Source organism: Pelophylax lessonae (genome assembly GCF_965119305.1).
Source record: "Pelophylax lessonae genome assembly, chromosome: 4".
NCBI classification, from domain to species: Eukaryota; Metazoa; Chordata; class Amphibia; order Anura; family Ranidae; genus Pelophylax; species Pelophylax lessonae.
This window is the reverse complement of record NC_138771.1, coordinates 603,730,683-603,755,491: the sequence shown is the minus strand read 5'-3', so window position 1 is coordinate 603,755,491 and position 24,809 is coordinate 603,730,683. Positions and strand designations below refer to the sequence as shown.

General features: G+C 44.8%; 1 protein-coding gene across 1 annotated transcript in view; it reads left to right on the top strand.

Annotated features, from left to right (window-relative positions):
- LOC309553205 (TLC domain-containing protein 4-A-like) overlaps positions 1–15,632 on the top strand; it is an 83,881-nt gene extending 68,249 nt beyond the window's left edge. The window contains exons 5-8 of the mRNA XM_082254155.1: positions 1,963–2,021; positions 10,734–10,828; positions 13,304–13,377; positions 15,103–15,632. Coding sequence (XP_082110281.1) covers positions 1,963–2,021; positions 10,734–10,828; positions 13,304–13,377; positions 15,103–15,412 — 538 coding nt within the window. The 3' untranslated portion in view covers positions 15,413–15,632. The remainder of the gene's footprint in view (positions 1–1,962; positions 2,022–10,733; positions 10,829–13,303; positions 13,378–15,102) is intronic.
- The last annotated feature ends 9,177 nt before the right edge of the window (positions 15,633–24,809 follow it).

Below are 24,809 nucleotides of genomic sequence, written 5' to 3'. Positions count from 1 at the left end.
AGTTAAAAAATGTTTAATAAAGCTTTATTCTTAAAAAAAATAAATAAATAAAAGAATTGGCAGTTAACTGTCCGAATTCAGTTCCTGAATATTAAAGTGGACACAGGTGCACCACCCAGCCCTTTCCAGTCAAGCACCAGCCAACCACTCATAGAAGTTAACAGGCTGCTGGCAGCGCAGAGCTGGGCAATGCACCTGTGCCATTTGTCAGAGCCCAATGCATCTCAGGTAAATGCCCAGTGTGCATGGGGACTAACAGTCACATGGCTAAAAAAAAAACTGCTAAAGCGGAGCTCCAGTCATATTGATGAAAATTTAAAATTCAGCAGCTTCAAAAACTGTAGCTGCTGACTTTTATTAAGCACACACTCACCTGTCCCACAATCCAGCACTGTGTGCTCACTCAAGGGGGCACCTGGCACTGGCATCTTAACTGTGGGCACCTGGCTGTAACAGCTTGCCGCTTCACAGCTGGCTGCCCATTGCGCATGCGTGAGCCGGGCTGCACATTGTGAATGGTCCTGCAGTCTTTTGGGACCTCTGAAGTGTACCAGAAGACTGCGGGGAGAGAGTTGGGAGGAGAACTTCTGCTTGAATCGCCTAGGTGATCCAAGGGGGAGTGGGAGTGTCAGAACCAGGTACCCGTTTCCCCCACAAATGTGCCAAATGGTAAAAAAGAGGGGGGGGAGGCCTTAAAGTGGAACTTCCTCCTTGGAGTGGAGTTCCACTTTATTAAGCCAATTACCACATTTGTTATAGCTTAGGGACTTAAGACGGAAGTAAAAAACGCTAAATAAGGGTTCAAATAATAATTCTAATTTAAAGATGCGGTCACTTATTTAATCATGGCAGCAGTAACAGCCCCTCTTGATAGCCTTTCCACCTTCTGAAAGGTATACTCTGATCCACACTCCTTTAGCTGCCTCTCAGCTCTAGCAATGCACCCCAGGTATATTCTGTGTTGGAGTAGACAATGGCGCTCAAGTCCAATTTATTCTCGCATGGGGAGGTCACATGCTCCCCAATACCCGGAAGCCATGCTTTGTTAGAGCAGCCAAGTAGGACATAAATGAAGCAGGAAGACAGAGAGGGAGTGTGAATTGGTGAGTGTACCTTGCCGGGGTGGATCGGTGAGTGTACCTTGCTGGGGAAGGGGGGCTACCAGAAGGCACACACTTGTCCTGCATGGGCAAAGTGACTGGAATTTGAGTGACTTAAAGCAAAGCTGTACTCGCCTCCTGTCACTCCTTCGCCAGTGCCTGGTCTTCTTCCAGGTTCAGGATCTTTGGCTATCTTCTGTGGCTAGGCCAGAATGATGTAACTCCCGCCTATGCAGGCAGGACTTCAGTGTGCATCCAGGGTCAACTATTCACAAGTAATCAGGGCACAAGTGATTACATACGATCAGCCACGAATAGCTGCGGGAACGGTCGGCCTCCAGTTTTTTCCCATCCAAAGCCAATCACAGGGAGCCACACGGGGTCCCCCAATACTATAATCGCAAGTGGCCTCATTTGCATGGGGTCTGAAATTCCAGATTATTGCATTGGTTCCATCAAAGTCACTGTCATTATTTAGGGTCAGTTTGAACAATAATACTGATCAACGTAAGCTGACATAAAGAGAGGGGTCCTTTGTTTCATATGAATAGTTGAGGGTCACTTCACATCCATGATACCCCTCTGTGTTTACCATGAAGGTGAGTGGACCCTGAGTGTCCTATTGGGGTGTCCCAGTATATTTTTGGGTTGTAGGAGGAAACCAAATACTGGAAGAAAATACGAATGTCAGATAGTATTGAATCCAGAACCCCAATACTTCAAGGTTACAGCTCTAACCACTTAGCCACCTTGTGTCAAACAGAGATTACTTCACCTTTACTTCCCTCCTTCTATCCTGTTCTCTACCTCTTTAGGTTCCAAACCCTGAAGCGCAACATCTAACCTCTCTTTTTCTTTTCAGGGGTGATCCTTCTCAGGTGAAAATGAATGTTGCAATCACTTGTGGCTACCTCGCTTACGGTAAAAAAAATATATTTATATCTATATTTATATATAATATCAAATTAATTATAGTAACAGTATTAGGAACAAGGTGGCAAATCATGGGTTTGATCGGATTGAAAGAGCCACTGAAGGCTCCATGAATGTTTGAAATATCAGGCCCATACCCAAAAGGAAGAACAGGTATTCTCATCCAGCCAATCAGACTCTCACGCTGGAATCATGAAAAGGGGGCATATTATTGGATTCACTGGGCAGTACGAATAGTTCTTCCTTCAAATAGTTTCATGTATGCGACCCTTGGCTTTATTCAAGAAGATTTTTTATAGTTTAAGTGTGGTTATAACCAAAATTTTTTGGTTTTGGATTGACTAGATTTTTTTTATTTTTTACATTTTGGATAAACTTTGAAAGTAAAGGGAAGTCCAAAAGTTTTACAATTGTCACCAGAATAGAATATAAATTAGCAATTTTTTTTCTCTAGACTTTACAATTGACATCCAAATATTCCATATGCAATACATCTATATGTAGGACAGTCTTGATTTATAATCTGTTTAAATTAGAAAAAAACTTGAACTGGGGGTTTAACCCTTCTTTATTGCTGCTTAGGCCCAACCTTTTTTTCGGGTGTGTTTCCAGGCACGCCCTAGCCTGAATCCAACAGTTCTGTATCCTCAGCCTTCTTTTATCCAATTCTATCTCATCTATAGACAGGATTTCTGCTGTTCGTTGGTCCACGTTCAGCCCTTCCATCTCAGGAGGTTTGTCCAGTGGTACTATACATGAGCCCTTCATGGATACGAAAACTAACCAGGACAACCCCAGACCGCAGCAGCAGAAATGCTTTCTATCTGATTGCAAAAGGGACCTCTGACATCTTTTAACCTGTCTTTCCCTAATAAACTTGGTAACATTTAGTTAATGCCATATTCCACATTTTAACATCATAGTCACCAGTACCAATCATTAATTGATCACACTTTCCAAAGTCACAATTTCTGATACCATCAGCATTGTATTTTAGAGTGTCTCCAGGTACCTCGATTTGTACCTCTTTACAGCTGACAAATGAAATCTCTGCTTCCATATCAGGCCCTTCCTTCTGATGAGGTATAGCGGGTGAGGCAGCATCTGCGCCATTTACTAATCCCTCCTCAGCCGCACCTCGGCCCGCACTAGCAGAGGTGTTCTTTGTAACCGCATCAGGCGGAGAGACCTCCATTGTCTCCATCAGCTCTCCAGAGCGCCTTCCATACCAAACATTATCTGGAAGCACCCTCACAGGGAAGTGGGAGATCACTTGCCGCACTATTAAAGAGGTTGTAAACCCATGAAACTTTTTTTTTTTTTTGCAACCTGAAAGACAAACATATAATGAGCTAGTATGCATCGCATACTAGCTCCTTCTGAAATACTTACCTTAGAACGAGCCCCCGCCGTGCCGCCCGCTTACCTGTATGACGGGCAACATGTCCAGTCCCCCGTCTTCCGGGATCGCGGCATCCGGCCATCTGATTGGCCGGAGCCGCGGTGACGTCACTCCCGCGTACGCGCGGGGGAGCTGACGGTCACGGCACGGGACTCTGAAGGAACGGCACCAGCGGCCGTTCCTTCAGAGCGCATGCGCCAGTGACGTCACTGGCTGCATGTAAGGTAAATATCTCCTAAACTGTATATGTTTAGGAGATATTTACAGTACCTATAGGTAAGCCTAAATATAGGCTTACCTATAGGTACAAGTTGCAGAGGAGGGTTTACTTCCTCTTTAAAATGCACCGTACCAACCAGTTCCACTGGTGATTAATGTTACCCAACACAGCTTGTACTACCTGACTCCACCCATTGGTATTCCGCAATACCAACATATGCCACTGGAACTGAAGCACCCAGGTATGCAAGGAATGTGCTCTCACCAGTTCAAGCAGTTTGACAAGCATACTTGTCATTTCAATGCACTCCACATCAATATGCAAGACCTTATTAGGATCCTTTCCCTGACCAGAGACATGGAGGGACTCATTCACTGCAGCTTGAGAGGCCAAGACATTTAAAGGGGCCTCCACCTCATTGGAGGTACCCAGAGGCGTAACTAGAACCTTCAGGGCCCCGATGCAAGAAACCATGAAGGGCCCCCCAGACCCCTGGCCGGGGCCCTTCCCTTCAAGCCTGGGGCTCTTCCCACTAATCCTGGGGCTCTTTAATCTCATTGCATGGCCTTTTATTATGGTCCCGCATCAGGATCCTTTCACAAGTTCTGCAGTGGGCCCCCTTCCTGCAATCTTGGGGCCTCCCCACAGTGGTGAAATGCCAGGGCCCGGTCGCAAGTGTGACCTTTGAGATCCTAGAAGTTCACCCACTGGTTTGCTACCGGGCCCCCTGGAGCATGGGGCCCGGTAGCGATTGCAACCCCTGTAGTTACGCCCCTGGAGGTACCAATCATCACAACCTGGTGCTCCCCCGGAGCGCTGTCAGATGCATGTCTTCTACTTATCCCCTCCAACTCGGCAATGAGCCACTGCAAGTCAACATTAGTTACATTGTCACCTTGACACTTGACATTTAGCTATTGGGCTGTGGACAACAACCTCTGTCACGCATGTGCCCATATCTGGTCCTTCTGAATGGAGGGGACCAACCTTCGCAGGCACCAATGTGCCCTCAACCGCCAGCTGCTCTGCGATCCCCTTGTCTGGCATAGCAGTTGTGTCCACACCCTTGTTGCATAACTCAGCCTTGTTTAACATGGCTATCCATTGTTTGGCCCAACTGTCCCAATTTATTGTGCTTTCATCATAGGTGCTTTGCAGCACCGCATCACTCGCTCTAGAAGGCACCTGGGACTCTGCAGCGAATACAGTATATTTATCATTACGTTGTGACATGCTTTTACTCACATCACACTGAGAAAGTGCATCATCATTCATTAAAGCAGGCTGCAACACACCATTTTTGCCAGCTTGCTCTGGTGGCACTACCAACACATTCAGCTGTGTACTTTCAGCTTTCACAGGCTGACTTAACCCCTTACCAACTGGATTACAAATGGGGCGAGTGGACTGCTCCCACACACTCTCACAGCATGGTGCAGACCACCTCTGTTCCCCCAGAGCAGTATTAGTGCTGTCCTGGACAATCTCGGGCGCCAACAAATGGAGACCCCCAGAGATATCCATGGACAACCCTGTGGCTCTGCCTCTGGTTGCCAAGGGACACATCCTCCTTTTCTTACTATTAGTGAACACATCACCAATATAAGTATGTTTATCAACAGTAATACCCTTATCTGCATTCATAGACATACAGTGTTATGAGCTTTAGCAGGCTCTCTTTGTTCATTACCAACTGCAACTTGTGTGCTCCTCAGCACACCACCCTTCTCCAAAGGGATTCTTTTGCCCACCAGGGCGACTCCACAGTTGTCAACGTGCCTCACCACTGTGGGCTCCTGGGAGGTTTCCATGGGCATCTCTGCAGCACCTGTCACTAGGGGGGAACCTGGCACACAGACTGTTTTAGTCACCCCTAGTACATCTTTCCCAGCACTGGATAACCTTAGGTGCATACAGAGTCCATATGTCTTTTTCTGTCCTTGACCTTGCTGCAGGTTGAGCTTCAACCTATGTCTCCCCATTGCTCTGGGCAGCACACTGCCGCAAGTCCATTTTCACATGTAGTGCGGATCTCCCCGCTGGACACCCCCATTTCACTGGGATCAGTCCCATACACTGCATCAGTCTTAGCTTTCACTTGAGTGCACTGTTGTGGCGAAGGCTGCTTCCCCCCCATGTGGTCACAGGGCACCACTGCAGCCCTTCCTGACACTCTGGAAGAAAGATGGGCTCCCGGTTGCTAGGGGTAACTGCAGCTCTGTGCGCCTCAGGAACACACTGACTTTTTTCCACTCCCATGGGATACAGCATTTTCCCTGAAGAACTTTTCCAGCGCTCTCTAGACGGGATTGCTGCTTTGTAGTTGTCGTAGTCCTCTGTTATAAACCATCCAGCGATACAAATCACGGTACTCCTCGGTGAGAAACGGCTGCACCAATTCAGCCCAGCGGCTTCTGGGCCACGCCTTAAATTAAGCCATGTTCTTAAATTCATCCAAAAAGTCATCAACGTGCTCATCAATTAATATAGGCTGTATGAAATCAAACACACAGATCACTTCTTCGTTGCCATAGGTAACCACCCCCACCTGTGTAGTCCTTCCACTGAGTGTTGGCTTGCTTTCCTTTTTACCTTGTTACAGTGTGGCCACATGCATCTTGCACCAGTCTGGGGCTTGTTCTGTCTGTAACAACCCCTCCAGCACAGAGCTCTGTCTCTCATCTCAGCAAATCTCACCTCCTTTTTCTGCTTCGACCGCCCCATCCTTGCAGTCATGCATACCGCAAATTGAAACAGTTCACAGCAGAAAAAAAAAGTCTCCTTTTCGCAGGTACACCTGCAACACGCAATACCTTTTTCCTGGCTGCACTTCTGCACACAACCAACAGTTCCTGACATTATTTCACTGTGGATCAAGGGACGAGATTCCACCGTGCCCACATACAACTACTTGTAACACGGGGGGGCCATAAGCTCTAGTGGTAGTTGCGTTTTTTTAAGGTGTTCAGGTTAGGCCCCTCTCACACGGGCTTTCTGATCAGGTCCGCCTATCAGTTTTTTTCAGGCGGACCTGATCAGATGCTCCATGCACCCCTATGAGGCAGCAGATGTCAGCAGTGACATCTCTGCTGACACCCGCTGCTCTCCGATCCGATGTGGTCCGTGAAATCCAGATGGATGGAAACACTATTTTCCATCCGTCTGGAGGATCTGATGAAAACGGACAGGTGGTCCGTTTTTATCTGATCTCCCATAGAGGAGAGCGCGGGTTTGACAAATCTGTCTCTGCAAAGTAAGTGGCTCGATCCACGCCGAGCAAAACGAAGCCCACCAGGCGGAAAGCCCGTGTGAAAGGACCCTTAGACCCGGTTCACACTACCGCTAGCATTAGTCCCCCCCATGACGGAGCGACTTTTTACCGCGACTTGTGAATTTTTTAAAGTGACTTATATGATAGACGACTTTGTATTTGGCCAATCAGAATATGATGTGTTGTGACCCAATTCCCCTTTTCTGTTTTTTTTTTTTTTACTCATTTCCTCATTGCCCACCAGTGCCACGTATCAGTATCCACCAGTGCCACGTATCAGTGTCCACCAGTGCCACGAATCAGTGTCCACCAGTGCCACGAATCAGTGCCACGTATCAGTGTCCACCAGTGCCACGTATCAGTGCCATGTATCAGTGTCCACCAGTGCCACTTATCTGTGTCCACCAGTGTCACTCACATAGACCAGGCATAGATAATGGTATATAGGAACTGTAGGCATGGCTGCAATGTGGGGAATGCCTGGCTAATTTTCCTTCTTCTTCCTGGAAAGTCGGATCACAGTCGCTTGACAAAAGATAAGGATCCGACTTGGAGGCAACTCCCATTGAAGTCTATTGGCACAAGTCGGATACAAGTCGCCTTGAAGTAGTACAGGACCCTTTTCTGAAGTCGGAGCGACTTCAGTAGTGCATATGAAGACGGCTCTCATTCATTTACATTGCATTTGTTATGACAAGCGACTTGAGGGCACACAAGTCGCCTGACAAGTCGTACTAGTGTGAATGGAGCCTTAGTCGGCACTTTGGTTTTAGGGCGAGGCAGCCCATTTTTATTAAAAGGCATAAGGAAAGACCATAACATATAGGGTTTCCCATGCAGGGGTTCTTCTCCAGTCAATATATGATCAACAGAAAATGCTAGCCCACCTGGCTCTTAAGCTCTTAATCAGCTTTTCAGTTGCAGTAACTCTGCTCTTTATGCTGGTCCCCATACCATGAATTCTCTGAAGCTGACAGCTTCACTCTGGGCCTAGTCCTCAGGCCGTCACCTGTCTCTTGCAGACACACATGTGCTCTGGCTGCCACCTGCAGCCCCTGACTCCTAGAGACCTCCTGTCTAGCCGTCTCCAACTGGGAGCTCTGAGGTCTTCCTAAACCTTTATTATAAGGGCTGTGTTCACCTGAGCACACACCCTGCTGGTCATCCACAAAACATTGACACAGGCTTGGAGACTCCATCCCACCCAAGACACTATGGAATCTCCAAACTACAGGGCTGCATCCAGGTATAGCAAAACTTGGAGAAAGCTGCAAAAGCAGTTTTCTCCACTGCACATCTACGCTCTGTAGTTCTGCATGGAGTCAATTTGCACACTCTGTGTCCTTTAAATTACTATTTTCACCGTGAGAGTCTCGACCTGTCATAATACAGTATATACAAAATAAATTTAACAAAAATATATAAACAAAAATAGCTTACATCAGCATAGAATTAGGAAATTGCTTTTTTTGCCAGGAAAAAAAAAACATAAAGAAAACTCAATATACCAACCAAGACACATTTTCATATTGTTAGCATGATTCAACTCAACAAAGTCCTAACCTCCACCTAAACACACCCTCAGGCTAAGAAACAATTCCACATTTATCCAATGCATGCAGCCCTTTTTCAAAAATCCAATCTGATAAAAAATCTAGGGGCATGAAAGGACAGAAAGAAAAGCCGCACACCCAGAGACAGCCGCTACGGGGATCTGACATTCCTTCATGCCTTTGTCCAGGCCCCCAGCTGTCACCTGTCCTTCTCAAGACCCCGAATCTTCCCAACCCCACCCAAAATGTTGTGCACCACCACTTTGAAAGGAAGGACCTTTTTTCCAAGTGAAAACCTGACACCCTGCATTCCACGTGAAGTAACTGATTACTAAGCAAACTAGAAAAAGTGTCTCAAAATCCAGATGTGTCTCAAAGACCCCGTACGACCATTCCGCATAATTCAAGCGGGAAGGGAAAGGGATACCCAGAGCCCCACCCACCCGCCTATAGACTTCTATATTGAAGGAGCACTGAAGCAAGAAATGATCCATCGTCTCCTCCACACCGCCACACTCCACTCTTGGACAACCACAGTTCTCTGCAGAGCGATGCTTCAAGTTGCCCTTCACATAGAGTCTGCTATGAAACGAGAGCAAGGCCAAATCCCGAACCTTTAAAGGGTTTTCTCTAGAATATTCAAACACAAACCTTCCCTCATAACAGGGCCTGGCCTGGGCTATCCCTCGGGGCCAGTGGCTCACTAAACGCAGATTCAACAACCCTTCTCTCAAGGCACTTCCTAGGAAGAGACCTAATTCCTCCGCCATCACTTGCCACTGCAAAGCATTTTCAATCACGGAGCAATGTAAGCCGGGAGCTTACTATGTTGGACCTTCAGGCTTTTCACTAGTCCACCACTCTGCCACCTTCTCAGAAAAGGCCTCCATCTTGTGTAAGCTCCTTATTGGGTGGTGTTGGAGATTACACAGGGCTGATGATGTCACCTCTCTGACATGCAACTAACCAGAATCTGCCTGGTCTGACTTCAAATATATCTAAGGCTAAAACATTTTTTTTTTATTTTGCATAGAGAAGGGAATGGGAAAAACCCGTGTTAGTTTGTGTGTCCCCCTGTGGAAACTTCCCTTTACTTTGTCCTATAAACATAAAAGTGAGATGTAATCTCTCCAAAGTAGGGACAACCCTATCATAGTCACTGAAAGAAATGTCCCCCCATTGAAAGATTTCCATTTTATCCCAATTCTTAAGTTATTTTTAGTCTTGGTGACAGTGGTCACTAGGAAAAAGCAAGAGGGGAAATATCCCAAGTGGACATTATCGAAACCTGAAAGAGGTTCTAATCCTTCACCATTTCACCCCAAAAAAAAAATAGGCTTTAGATACAATTTCAATATAGTAGATTCTGATTGACTGCTATAGTTTGGAATAAGAACTCTCTACTAAATAAGGCTCCTCCTGTAAACTCACCTTACACCCCTTTCACTTATCTTTTAAGGTAGTAACTCCCACTGCAAGCCTTATGGTAGCCTTCAGCCAGTGTGTGTCTTCTTAGGGTCCTCTCACATGGGCTTTCCGCCCAATGGACTCGGTTTAGCTCAGTGGGGATGGATCCGCTGATCCCCACTGAGCAGGCGGGTGATAGGTCCATCTCCGCACACTGTGCTGATTCAAGCCTGTCAGAGCCCCACTCTCCTCTATGGGACATCAGATGAAAACTGACCGCCTGTCCGTTTTCATCCGACCCTACCAATCTGTTCCTCCAGACGGATGGAAAATAGGGTTTCCATAAGTCTGGATTTCAGGGACAGGATCGGATGGCAGCCGGTGTCAGCGGACATGTCACCGCTGACATCCGCTGCTCCATAGGAATGCATTTAGCATCCAATTGGGTCCACCTGAAAAACTGACAGGCGGACCTGATTGGAAAGCCCGTGTGAAAGGACCCTTACTGAATCTGTGCTAGGTGGTGTTTGTTCACATTGGTGGTAGGTCTTTTTTTTGTTGATGAGTCACCCTCCGAGCAGTTGACAAATATGAAGCCCCATACAAAAAGACTCTTTGGTTTCCCATACAGTAAGTCTACTGTAGGAAACTGTATTTTGAGTTAAGGTAATTATGCTATCAGTGTAAAGTCCCCTAATGATTTTAATTAATAACTATATTAAATCGGGATAATATTTGCCTGGAGTTTAGCTTTAAATATACATTTTTAAATGTTAGTGAAATCTTTCTGTTTTATAACATGTTTTTTTTTTTTTTTTATAACATAATGTTAATTTTTTTTCACCAGACTTGTTATTTTTTGCTCGCTATTGGAAGGAGATGAGAGACCCTTATATGGTCTGCCACCACTTTGCAGTGTTCTACGCATATGGATATGTGCTGGTACGTCACCACTTGCAAGTACAGTACCATTCCACCTCTATGAGATTGTTGGACATCCCATTCTAATACCATGGACATAAAATGGACTTTGTTCCCCACAGCTATAACAGCCTCCACATTTCTGGGAAGGTTTCCACAAGATTTTAGGTGCCACTGGGAGTTTTGTTCCAATTCAGCCAAGAGAACATGTGAGGTCAGGTGCTGATGTTTTGTACGAGAAGATGTGCCTCACCATTGCCATTCCAGTTCATCCCATAGGTGTTCAGTAGGGTTGGATTCAGGGATCTCTGTAGACATTTGACCATTCTCCATTATAAGCTTGTTGAGAATCCCCTTCCAAAATCATGGTCAGTAAAATGGATTTGGTTCCCTACAACTTCCACTATTCTAGCAAGGCAATATTTTGTGCAAGGGAATTTCGATTCAGCCAAAAGAACATTCAGGTGCTGAAGTTGTTTGAAAATACCTGGCTCACAATTGGCATTCCAGTTTATTCCATAGATTTTCAGTCGGGATGGGGTCAGGGCTCTGTGTAGAGATTTGACCATTTTCCCACTATAAGCCTGTTGGATATCCCAATCCAAAATCTCAAGCATTCAAATGGAGTTGGTTCCCTACAACTTTAACAGCCTCCAGTCTTCTGGGAAGGATTTCCACTGACATTTTAGGTGCCTGTGGGAAGTTTGTGCTCCATCATCCAAAAAAATAAGTGAGGTCAGGAGTTAGTCAAAAATACCTGGCTTACAATGGGCATTCCAATTCATCACATAGGTGTTCAGTAGAGTTAAGGCCAGGGCTTTGTGTAGACACCTGACCATTTCCCCTCTATGAGATTTTTGGACATCCCATTCCAAGATCATGGGCATTAAAATTGAGTTAGTTTTCCACAACTCCACTCTTCTGGAATGGCTTACAACAAGATTTTTAAATGCCTATGATAATTTTGGATTGACTCAGCCAAAAGAGCTTGTGAAGTCAAGTACTGACATTGGACGAGAAGCCCGGCTCACAGCTGGCACTCGGTCTTACCATAGGTTTTCAGTTCAGTTGAGTTGAAGTCAGGGCTCTGTGCAGAACACTCCAGTTCCTCCACAGTAAACTCCTCAAACCATGTCTTTTATAGAGTGGGCTTTGTACACAGGGGTACTGTCATGTTCCTACAAGTTTGGAAACACAATCGTGTACAAACATTTTCCTTGTACCTTTCATTGGAAACCCCTTTATTCCATCATTTGAAGAGGTGTTCATGTACTTTTTTTCCTTATATTAAGTGTAATGGTCCAGAGTCCACATTGGGAAAGGAGAAATGTTTGGAGGGTGGGGACCAAGGTATATGGATTGCCATAACAGAGTGAAATGGCATCAGAACAGGCATAGAGGGGAAATCTTTCATTGTGGACACCAATTCTGGTGACAGCCAGGGATTACTTCACTTTCCTCTCACTTTCTATTTTGGCAATAGGACACAAAGTGAAGGGAAATGTATCCAATGGAGAAACTGATGACAGAAAAAACTGACAGGTGTTATAACCCTCCCTTATCTTTCCAGAATTAAAAAAACATTTTTGCGTTCAGTTCTACTTTAACCTCCCTGGCGGTATTCCTGAGTGTGGCTTGGGGTGGAATTTCAGTGCCATTAGCGGTAACCCCGAGCCACACTCGGGGTACCGCCAGGGAGAAATCGCTGGATCCTGGAATAGGTTACTTACCTTGTCCCGAGGATCCCGCGATGTATTCCGGCAGTGTACAGCAGCCTGATCTTCCGCCTGATGCTGTGTGCCCCGGCTTCCGTTCCCTGCGAGCGTCAAGTCGCAGGGGGTGGAACCGGCAGCAAATTCAAAAAGTAAAACACACAAACACACTGATATATTGTAACCCTATTGGATTACATCACTAAATAAAATAAATTGACCTTAGTTTGCCCCCCAGTGCCCTTACCTTCAGTTTTACTGTAATATATATATATATATATATATATATATATATATATATATATATATATATATATATAAACTTATTTATAGTTATATAGTTATTATATTATAATTTGATTTTGTGTTTCAAACTTTATCATACCCGAGATGTTATTAAGAAGAACGCACAGTAAAAAAAAAATCATATGTAAATAGTTGGTTTGGGCTGCTCGTCCTTAAGAATTACATGCAAAATAATGGTACCGCTTTCAGCACCTAAAATCTGAAATAATCATACCGCCAGGGAGTTTAGACTTATATTTTAAAATGGCCGCAGCTTCTTTGTAATCCTGGCCATGTGATTGATTGGTTTCATAGTGGAAACCATCCTGACTGGTTCTTGGTCACTGTATCTGACAACCTACATATTTTCTGCTTGGACATTCATTAACGCACTGAATGCATCATGCTGCGGTGAAACTATAGAACCATTATTTGCTTTTTTTTCTCCACTATTTATTGATGCATTTGCTAAATAATAAGTGATCATTTTACTTTACAGAACCGTGGAGTGCTGCCATATTTCGCCAATTTTCGGTTAATATCTGAACTTTCAACGCCCTTTGTAAATCAGAGGTGAGAATTCTCCCTTATTAGGGAAATTGCCAAAATATTAGCAAAATAGCAAAAAAATAGCAAAACTAAAACTTGTGACAAACCTTGGAAATCCAAACAGAGTAAGATGGCAAAACAAAAAGAACAGAGGTTCGCTTCATGTTATCAATAGATCCAGAGATATGGGTGGCTGAAGTTACATGTATATTCTATTGTACTTGACTCTATCCCCTCCCACCTCCTGAGCCTCTTTATTGGCCCTTTTAATGTGATAAGACGAAGAGGCCGAAATCCAGCACGAATGGGAAAGGTAAAGCAGACCCTCATTACAGCATGTATGTCATATCGTTCTGCCTCCCCTTTCCTTTTTAAATTGGATATAAATATATAATTTTTTATGAGGGGTATCAGTGCTGCAAAACAGCACTTCTGCCTCCGCCCCCCACCGCGCCTGCGCAGATGTGCCACAGAGTTCCATGAGCCATGCGGCATATCAGCACATGCACAAGTTTCCCTAATCATCTGCATATGTGCAGGCTTCCTGTGAATGCACGACAGGCTGTTATGGAATCTCAAACCTTTACTGTCCTTGCGCATGGGTAGGGAATCTCCTGTGCATGGGCAAATGTGCCAAAGGACTCTGCCAGGACCCGAAGGCTAGGCAAAGCCCTTTGGCACATCTCTGCAAATGCACCATAATGGTGGCGTTGGAGTGGAGGTTGGAGCAAGTACAGAGAGGACTGAAGTTCTTCTTTAGGATTTACATATATGTTTAGCTGCTTATATATTTGCATATTTTGATTTATTTGGCATGAGGTTTTTACTAAAGGCAACCTGCGTAAATGTTCTTTTTCATCATCTGTCCAGCTGAAATTGTGTGTGCCAAGTTCACTTTAAAATGACTAAGGACACAACCAACCATCTGGCATTCATATTACCATCCTGGCATTCATCGTGGATGCCCTTTTTACCCCTTTGTATATCCAAAATCCAAATAGGGAAAAAAATGAAATACCTTAAATGCATGTCAGTAGCTTTAATGACTTAGAACAGGGTTCTCTATGGCCTGCTACGAAACTTTGTCCAGCCTGAGACCCAGATGTAAAGGGCGGGGCGGGGGCAGGGGGGGGGTGTCTTGTTGAGATACTGATGCAAGGGGGACCCTGATGTAAGAAGAGACTCTGATGGGAACCCTGATGTAAGGGGAAACTCTGATGTAAGGGGACTCCTAAGGTGAAATCGATGTAAGGGGGGCTCTGACATGGAAAAGAATGCAATTCTTCTGTTTATATCACACCACAATATAAATGAAGAGAAAGTTCAGGTGACTTGCTACCTTCTGCTTCATCGCCTTTGAAGCGGAACTTCACCCTAAAGAGGAAGTTCTCCTTTATGCCCTCTCTCCCCCCCCCCCTCCCCCACTTTTTTTTTTTTTTAGGGGTGGGGGGAGCGGGTACCTGATTTTGACAGGTACTTGCTCCCACTTCCGGTCAGATTGCTGTGGTTACTCACCAGAAGTTCTCCAACTCCTAGACATTTCAGTAGGTGATCAGCTTTTTTTTTTTTTTTTTTTCGCTTTTTTTTTTTAGCCTGAAACATGTACTTCCACTGGATACAAACCAGAAGGCTTAAAAAAAATAAACTGATAATTTATATGTGTCTCCTACCAGGCTCCAGGGATTTCTAAAGCCTGTTCTACAGTATTTTCACATTTCGTGATTTCATTATCTCTTTCCTTCACCATAGGTGGTTCTTCGATGCTGTTGGACTGCCACGTGCCTCCCAGCCCGTCCTGATCAATGGCCTGGCAATGGCTGTTGTCTTCTTCATTGTCCGGATTGCCGTTATTCCAAGCTATTACTCACAAGTCTTTGCCACATTTGGCACAGAAGGTTACATCAGGCTGGGTTTTGGCCCACAGGTGGCGTGGATTGTCTCCTGTGTCATCCTGGACATTCTCAATGTCTACTGGATGTATAAGATTGCAGCGGGATTTTACCGGGTGGTGACAAAAGCCAAACCTGGAGGCAAGCCTAAAAGGAACCATGCAGAGTGAGAACATGTGAACTTCTGTAATGTGCCACCTGGCAAGAGAGACTCCAGATTTTAAGCCTTCCTGTGGAAGAGACCACTTCTTGTCATACTTTGGAAATGCCACATTCCTAGTCCTAGTTTTTGAATGTATAAGCAGGATGCCTTTTGAGATACATTTTAATCAGTGTTTTTTTATACTAACCAGTATCCAAAATTGTGTTGAGAAAGGTTTGTGGTACTAATGCCAGTTACTTGAATCTGCCTGATGACAAATTCTAGAAATGCAATTTCTGTAGGTTTTAAACTTTTCAGGTTCAAATGCGGAACTTTTTGACAAATTGGGGTGAGTAGGAGCTCAAATTCCATCAGGAAAGACCACTGATCACAGCTTAAGAGATTTTTTGTTTTTGTTTTTAAGAATCATACTTATCTAGGTGGATGCAGCATCGGTCCCCTGGCACCTCTAACACTAAGAATCGAGCAATCAAACACTGCGGATCGCTCAGTTCTCACAGCTACGTGAGCAGAGAGCTGGTGACTGTCAGTCAGCAGCTCTCTGCTCTGCACCTGCCTCTCTCACTGGAGCGCTGGGCTGTGGAGGGGGCGGGAGTAGCCGGCTCAGGCTCTCAGCGGCTCGCTGAGGTTGGCGAATCCCGACTTCATTGTCACAACCTTGCCCGAGCCTGGACTCTGTGATGTCAGCGGACAGAGGGCTCCATGGCTCTGGCTCTGTGACATCAGCGAACAGCGGACTTCAGCTGTCTGCTGAACATGGGTCACCACAGGAGAAGTACAGCCAAACTAGCTTTAGCTGTACTTCTCCTTTAATGACAAGACCATATCTTGTAAACCAGTTAATACTGCCAAACAAAACCAGTACTACAAAGTGCCACATTTTTGTTCCTTTTTAGTAGGACAAGACTTCAAATACAAAGTAGGGAGTCTTCAGGTAATGCTCCTTAAGAAATATGCAGATAAGCCTAACCTCATAAAGAAAGGTATTTGGGTAAATACCATTTTACATGGTAAATTAGTGCCTTACCCACCTTCTAAAGCACTTGCTAAGCCAGAACACTTACCTGTGGAATGGTACTCTTTCAGTTTATTAGTTTGTGGTTCATCATTCTTGGCAGCCTGTGAAGCAAAGTTTGCATATTTTCCCTACATTTTTTTTTAATAGTACACTAGAGCTTGTTAGACCCATTGAAGTTGATTTACTAAGACTGGAGAGCCCAAAATCTGTTGCAGCTGTGCATGGTAGCCAATCAGCTTCTAACTTCAGGTTGTGTCCTTTTACCCGCCCACGCTCCCCTGCCAACACCCGCTGTCATTGTACACAGCGGGAGTCTGGCAGCAAGCCAATGATTCATGTCTGGGACCTGCTGATCGACCAATCACAGCCCAGAACCCTGTGTTGACTATCAACATAGGGCTCTGTACAGAGCGAGCAATCTCTCTGTTTCTTATCTCTGCAAAGCAAAGAGATCTGAAGAAAAAAAAAAAAAGCACACATTACCCATTGGTATGCACACATTTAACTCCTTGACTGCATTAGATGTTTACCCGTCCCAGCCAGAGCCATTAGTATAATGACAGTGTTTAGTATTCGCACTGATCACTGTATTATGTCAGTGGCAATTAGTCAGTCAGTCAGTCCCCCCCCAGGATCAGTTCGTCTTAGATTGCCCGGTGTACTGTCGCAGTCCTATTATAAGTCGCTGATCACTGGCTTTAGTGGTAGAAAAAAAAAAAATTCCAGTATATAAACCATAGTTTGTAGGTGCTGCAACTTTCATGCAAACCAATAGTTATACACTATTTTGGAGTTTTTTTTTAAAAAATACATTTTGTCCAACATTTATAAAGAAATCTTATATGTTTTATAGCAGGAAAAAATAAATAAATATCTAATTTTTTTTTTTTTTGGTTTTCTTTTTTTTTTTTTTTGTTTATAGAGCAAAAAATAAAAAACCCAGTGGTGATCAAATACCACCAAAAGAAAGCTCTATTTCTGTAAAAAAAGAAATAAAAAAGATATACATTTCATTTGGGTACAGCATTGCATGACCGTGCAATTACCAGTTAAATTAGCTCAGTGCTAGAAAGCAGAGAATGGCCAGGTCATAAAGGGGGTAAAACCTTCTAGAGCTCAAGAGGTTAAACTTTGGAAAAAAAAAACCTGGAAGCTGATTGGTTAGTATGTACAGCTGCAGCAGACTTTGCACTCTCCAGTTTTAGTAAATCAATATCATTGTGTCATTAGGGATGAAGGCAAATGGGTAGGACAGATGTCAGAGGACACAGAGTTAGCAGGTTGATAGAACAGAAGAAGGCTTACTAATCCTAAACAATGGCCAGGATCTAGACCAGAAAACTGAGCAATGGCTGACAATAGAGATAACAGGCCAACAATCGGGACAAGCGCAGATAGGTACAAAAACAGTCCTAACAATAAACAGGAATAACCTGTATTCAGGACATGAACAGCCAGTCAGACAGCCTTTCTTCTAGGGCAGTGGTCTCCAAACTGCGGCCCGTGGGCCAGATGCTGTCCATTCCATGCCTTTATCCAGCCCCTGGGGATTCCTCCCACAGCTATGAAGCTCTATTCCCCCCACTGATATAAATGTATTTCTTTCATTGACACTAATGATGGGGCACTGTTTCCCCTATTGACACCAAAGATGGGGTACTATTCTTCCCACTGACGCCAACGATTGGCCATTATTCTTCCCACTGACACCAAAGATGGGGTACTATTTCTCACATTGACACCAATGATAGGCCATTATTCCTCCCATTGACACCAATGATGGGGTATGATTCCCCCACTGACACCAACAATAGGCCATTACTCCTTACTGACACCAACGATAGGATACCGTTCCTTCCACTGGCATCAGTGATAGGCCATTACTCCTCTCACTGACACCAACGATGGGGTACCATTCCTTCCACTGTCATCAATGATAGGCCATTATTCCTCCCACTGACACCAATGGTGGGGAACTATTCCACTGACACCAACGATAGGGCATTATTTTTATAACTAATACCCATTATGGGGCACAATTCCTCCTCCTAATGACCACAGTCTGGACCCCCTAAAATCTGAAGGACAATAAACTGGCCCTTTATTTTATTTATTAAAAAGTTCAGAGATCCCTGGTCTAGTGCATGAGCAACTAAACTAGCCAATTGATCAGGCACACCCTGAAGGGCCAGCAGTCTTCCAAAGTGCTTTCTTGATTAGGACAGGTGTGTGCTGCAGAATGCAAAGCTACACTGCTGAGTAACTACTAGTAGATGAAGGCACAAGGCTGAACATCTGGTTAGGTTAAAGAAAAGCACAGTTCATGGGTCGGGGAGGCTGTAGAATGTTCCTAAACCTGGCGTCTGGTAAACTTATGTTATTTACCCGAAGTCCTTTCTCCTTTTGAAGGCAGAACTTCTGAAAAATTCATATTTGTAGATTGTAGTCTCCCTATAAGTGAAGAAATGTGTTCGTAACACGGACACAGATGGCCTTAGAGATTGAATAGCTATATGTAGGAGTATTTTCATACATACTGGTATATGAAATCCCCCTCTAAAATTGTATTACTTGTCATTATCATGTTCTGTTGATACGTGCAAACTACTTTTAAAATAAATATAAAACCATCCAAACTGTCTCATTAAGTTTCTGACATCATATGGGGAAAAACAGCAGATAAAAGGACATTCTGGGCTCGTTCATACCACCTGCGATGCTCAGCACAGTCCCAGTGCAAAAACAAGGCAGATAGCAAACCGTGGCAGGCGATGCCAATGTCTTGTGTTGGTGTGAGCTGGCATTCACCTATGTCCGCACACTCAGTGGTTATCTGCAGTTATGGGCGGATGTCCGAGTCTGGATGCATCTATCTGTGTCCAGGGTCATTCATTCATCCCAAACTGCTGGAAACCGCAGGGTGTGTGGATTAATGCAAACAGCGATGGCTCCTTTCAGCCTGTCAACATTTTGTGGAGGCTGAGCGTCCGCCGCTTTTTGCATACGCCTGTCATCTTAGCCACAAAACCCGCCATTTCTTGCTGCTGGAATCTGGTTTACACAGATATTCATTGGTGTGAAAATGGCCTAAGATCACCTTGGGGTGTCTACCTTCTAAAAAGGAATATTTTGGGGGGTGTTAATACTGTCCTGGCATTTTATTTTAACAGAAAGTAAGGAAAACCGCTTTCCTGAAATTTTTTTGCTTTAGGCCTCTTTCACACGGTCCGCCTCCGTAGGCGAATCCGTGTTGCTCAGCGGGGATCGATCCGCGATCCCCGCTGAGCCGGCGGATGACAGCTCCGTCTCCGCTTGCGGAGAGGGAGGTGTCTCAGCCCCCGCTGCCCTCTATGAGGGATCGGATGAGAGCGGACCGCCTGTCCGCTCTCATCAGATCCGATCCGATCTGATTACTGAACGGATGGAAAAATAGGGTTTCCATCCGTCCAGATTTCATGGACAGGATCGGATACGGATGGCAGCGGGTGTCAGCGGAGGTGTCTCCGCTGACACCCGCTGACTCCCGCTGCCCCATAGAGCTGCATGGAGGATCCGATCAGATCCGCTTAAAAAACTGACAGGCGGATCTGATCGGACCGCTCGTGTGAAAGAGCCCTAATACAGTAAAAAAAAAAAAAGTGGTAACAGTGGCGGCTGGTGCATGATAATTTGGGGGGGGGGTGCATCAAAACCCACCCCTCAGCGGGATGGCCGGCAGGCAAATCCACCAGCACCCCCCCCCCCCCTCCCTGGGGACGGCCGGCCAGCTAGCCGGCAGGCAAATCCACCTCCTCTCTCCCCCCCCCCCCCCCCCCGCGGGACGCCAGAACATCCAGCATTCTTACCTCCTCCTTCCCGGATGGCTGAGTGGCTGTGATTCTCCCCTGGCCGTACGTCTCCTCCCTCTTCCTGGCCAATGGCCAGTAAAATCGCTTCTCTTTTCAGCCAATTGGGATCCCAGGACCCGCTTCCTGATTGGCTGGGAGGAGAATCAGTGTGATAATAGCAAATATTTATTCGCTATTGTCACACAACTGGGTGGGCTCGGGTGAGCCCACCCTTTTTTGAAGCCTATTAGAGCCTCTGGATCTAATCACGTGCTGCAAAAAAAAAAAAATATTCTATTGAAATCCATGCATCAAGCGCCCTGCATGTAGATTAGGGGGCCGGATGCATGGATGGGGGGGCAGCATCCCTGCGCCCCCAATGGATGGGCTACCACTGGTTAATAAATACCACTAAAAGAAAGATCTATCTGTCTAAAAAAAAAAAAAAATTATATAAAATTAATTTGGGGATATAGTTCCTTGACTGAGTGATTGTAAGTTAAATGATCACAGGAGTGAAACGGAAAAATAGGTTGGAGTATATACAGGCTGATACTCAATTGCAGCAGTATATACAGGTTGATACTCAATTGCAGCAGTATATACAGGCTGATACCCAATTGCAGCAGTATATACAGGCTGATATTCAATTGCAGCAGTACAGACGGATAGATCTGGGGAACGTAATAAAAATCGCACAAGACTGTAATTGTATTCATTGTAAATAGAAATGTATATACCTGTATACACCCTAACCTATTTTTCCATTTCAGTGCTGTGTTAGTTTAACTGATAATTACTCAGTCAAGCAACTATACCCCCAAATACATTTTTATATCATTTTTTAGACATATATATATATAGATCTTTCTTTTGGTGGTATTTGGTAACCACTTCTTTCGTTTTTTTTTTTTTTAACGATCTAAAAAACTTTGAAAAAAAAACAGTTTTGCTTACTTTTTGTTAAAAATAAAAATGCCAGGACCGTATTAACACCCCCAGAAATTATCCCTTTTATAAATAATAATACATATATATGCATCTCTATATATGTACAATCTCACAAGATTTCAATTGTACATGCATAAAATGCACATATGTTTTCTATGCTATGAAATAAGACCTAAAAAGTACATATTATTAAAGATATTATTATAAAGATTATTAGTAAAACTGTACTGTTTTTTTTTTTTTTTTTTGGTCGTTAAATCTTTTTTTTTATGAGGCATTTTGTTTTTGGAAGATGTCTTTCCGCATACTAGCCTGTAGAGGTCACTGTTGTACTTTTGTCAAAGATAAAATGCTTGTGTTTTCTGTATATGCACCACTGAGACTATGGTGAACAGTCACTCTTTTTCTCTCTCTCCCCCCCATTTCTTTCTCTCGCCCCCTTTCTGTGTTTTTCCCTCCCCCTCCTACTCCCTCTCTCTCTCTGCACACAGAGCCGTCCAGCTGCAGTGCGACCCTCCTGGCATTTTAGTGCACCCAGGAGGGGCAGGTGCAGCCTTTCAAAATCTATGACCGACTGCTACTAGATAGGGATGAACGTGGTACTGAGTGGTACCTCCATTTAGAACCCAATGCATTCAGGGACAGAGGTCCGGAAGCAGGAGATCTGTGATCCAGACCTTCGTCCCTGAACGCATAGGGCTCCAAATGAAGGCACCACTCGGTACTATGTCCTAGATTTTGACAGGTACAGCCGCAGCCTGTCATAGATTTTGACAGGCCGCCTGCAGCAAGGTTAGACGCTGCACCTGCCCCTCCTGGACACACTAAAATGCACAGTAACGCACTGCACTTACAGTACATGGCCACATGAGCAAGGGGCATAAAGCTGAACCCCAACCAATTCACTAAACACACAGGTGACGTGTATTTGTGAAATATATGACCTGCCAGAGGACTCGTTCTGTTTGGTCAGTGTTGTGGTCCACACAGGATCACCAGCTCGGTGACCGGACTTTTTACTACTCCACTGATCTGGCCCCAGCCTGCTGAATGAACTAGTAAGGAGCAGCAGCACAAAGCACACAAATCAAGATAAACCTCTTGTCACCCTTATAACACGTGTGCAGCAGCAAAAGGGTGGGCTTTAATGCCCACGCATACATGTCACTGGTTGGGCGGATGTTTCTGTGCTGATAGCAAGCTCACTGTGCACTTCCAGCACAGAGCCTGATCTGTTATAGACAGTCCTCAGTCCAGACTAATAATCAGTAGCTGGCGGGACTGGCTCCTGATCATGTGACCATTCTGACAGCCAATCACAGTGGTCACATGATCCCTGATTCTTGTCGTCCCCCTGGTCTTCAGAACTTTTAAAAGGGATGCCAGGGAAGGCATAAAGGGGTTAAAGGGGAACTTTTCTCTCCCAATCAACATTGACTATTTTTATTCCTTATGCTACTAGCATTAGTAAATGGATAGGAAGGTATAATATACAGTATTTACTTGTTTTCATTTTTTTTATTTTATGGTTTAAAGGCCTAGGCAAATGATGTCATACATACCAGAAGTCTTCAGGAGGGGAGGAGGGATTTGCTCACCCTACTGCTTGCATGCCTGAGCTAAGGGCAGATGGATCCCAGAAAGTAAATTCTACATGAATCATCTGTCCTTACTCAAGAAGGCCATTAACAGAAATTTCACTTTGAGAAATTTTTTTTTTAAGCAGCTGATGCCAGCAATTTGTAGCTAGCTATTTAATCCATATACTGTAGTTGTTGGTGAGGTCTCGCTAAGAAGCAATTTGTTGCTGCTACAGATCAAACTAGTGCTACTTCATTACTCTGGAAATCCCTGCACAAATTGTCCTCCTTCAGTAATTTGTAGCTAAGCCATAGAGAGGAATCATGAGTGATTGTCGCTAGTATGCTTGTCACTGACATGAGAGGCTGCACAAACTTGATTGCTGAGCCAGTGTGCAACAGATTCCTGTAAAATTAGCAATTCCACAGAAAATGATTTGTTTCACAAGAAATTGCTTAAAAAAAAGGAAGGATAAATTTCCCATCTGACAAGAGCATTTTGCAATGCAGTGGAGTTTGACTGAAACGTAAACTGAACCATCTCAAGCTAGCCATAGATTCGTCTGTTTTGTTTATTCAACCAGTGGGCCGAATAAAAAAAAACTGGCCCGATTTCTCCGTCCACACATTCCAAGTTGATGGGGGAATCCTTCCACTGTGTCATTTTATTATAACCGCAGGGAGACCTACCCCACCATCAGAATACACGGATTAGCGTTGCAGGCTATAGACCACAGCGCTGATTGAGTGAAAGTGGATGAAGTGTAGACCACAACTTCTGGGTGAAAGGACTCCATCTAAAGCTTGCTTTTCCTGGTGATCCTCTCCTTGTGGCTCTGACCTATATTTCTCTGCCACTGAAGTTCCCTACAGCTTGGTTCTCAGCACAGCAGTAGCCTCAAAGCTCTCTCTTGCTGTTCCCTGCATGCGCAGCAGCACATGGTCAGGTTGTTAAGCTCAAAGCACGATTCAGCAGATCACAGCTTTGTGCACTCAGCAGCAGCCTTCAGACCCCACTCAACACCCATGTGCAGCTTACCTTTATGGCATGGGCTCTTGGCAGCTTAACCCTCTCTTTTCAACTCTGGGAGTTTTTATTCTCTGGCTTGCACACAGCAGCTTGTGTGCAGATTTCTCCCACTCTGGTTCCTCGGCTCAGCACAGGACACACAACAGAAGCACACTCCAGGCCTGTGGCAGTAGTCTTAAGCCCTGGCAATATTCCGCCTCTAGCCTTGTCCCCCCTCACCCCATGGGTCCCAGCAGATCTGGTGAGTGGGCCTGGCCCCTCCAAATCAGATTCTGCCCCCCAGCCAGGTGCTGGGAGTGGGCATAGTCCCAGGCTGTGGTGGCAGCCAAAGTCCTTCCTCCAGCTTCCACCCCTCCCCCCCCACATTGTCAGTCATTGGCAGGGAGAGAGAAACATTTTGCAGCCGGGGCCAATGCTCTGCCAGCTACCTTAAAGGCTGTTGTTACACTCTCCTCCCACCAAAATTCTTTGGTCCCCAAAAAAGCAATTTTTACTCACAAATATAGCTAATCATAAACACACACATGGAACTAAATAAAAGGTTCACAAATTAACCAGACCTAACCACACCCATTTGGTAAAACCAGACTTATTTTGTGGGACCTTCTGCCACAAGATCCAGGCAGTGGAACTTATCATGATGTGTTGAGTAGAGTGCAGAGGGTGCACAGTGTACTGGTACAGTAGCTTGAAGCATTCCAGTGGTAATCATTTTATCAGAGCGGTTCTTGAGTCACATGTCAATTCCATGGTAGGCCAGAGTTGTGGCTTAAACTTTTGCTCTCTGGGTTTCGATGTTTCTCTGTCAGAAGGTTCAACTGACTTCGGGAGGCTGTAAGAAGGATTTCTCTTAGGCCTTGTTCACACAAAAATAAATTTACACGTTATGTTTGGGAGACATTGAAGCGCATCAGCTCCTTCCATCCAAGTCTATGAACACTTTCTCTATTGTGTTCTTCTCTCGAACACGACTCTGGTACACTGGCTGCAAGGTGCAC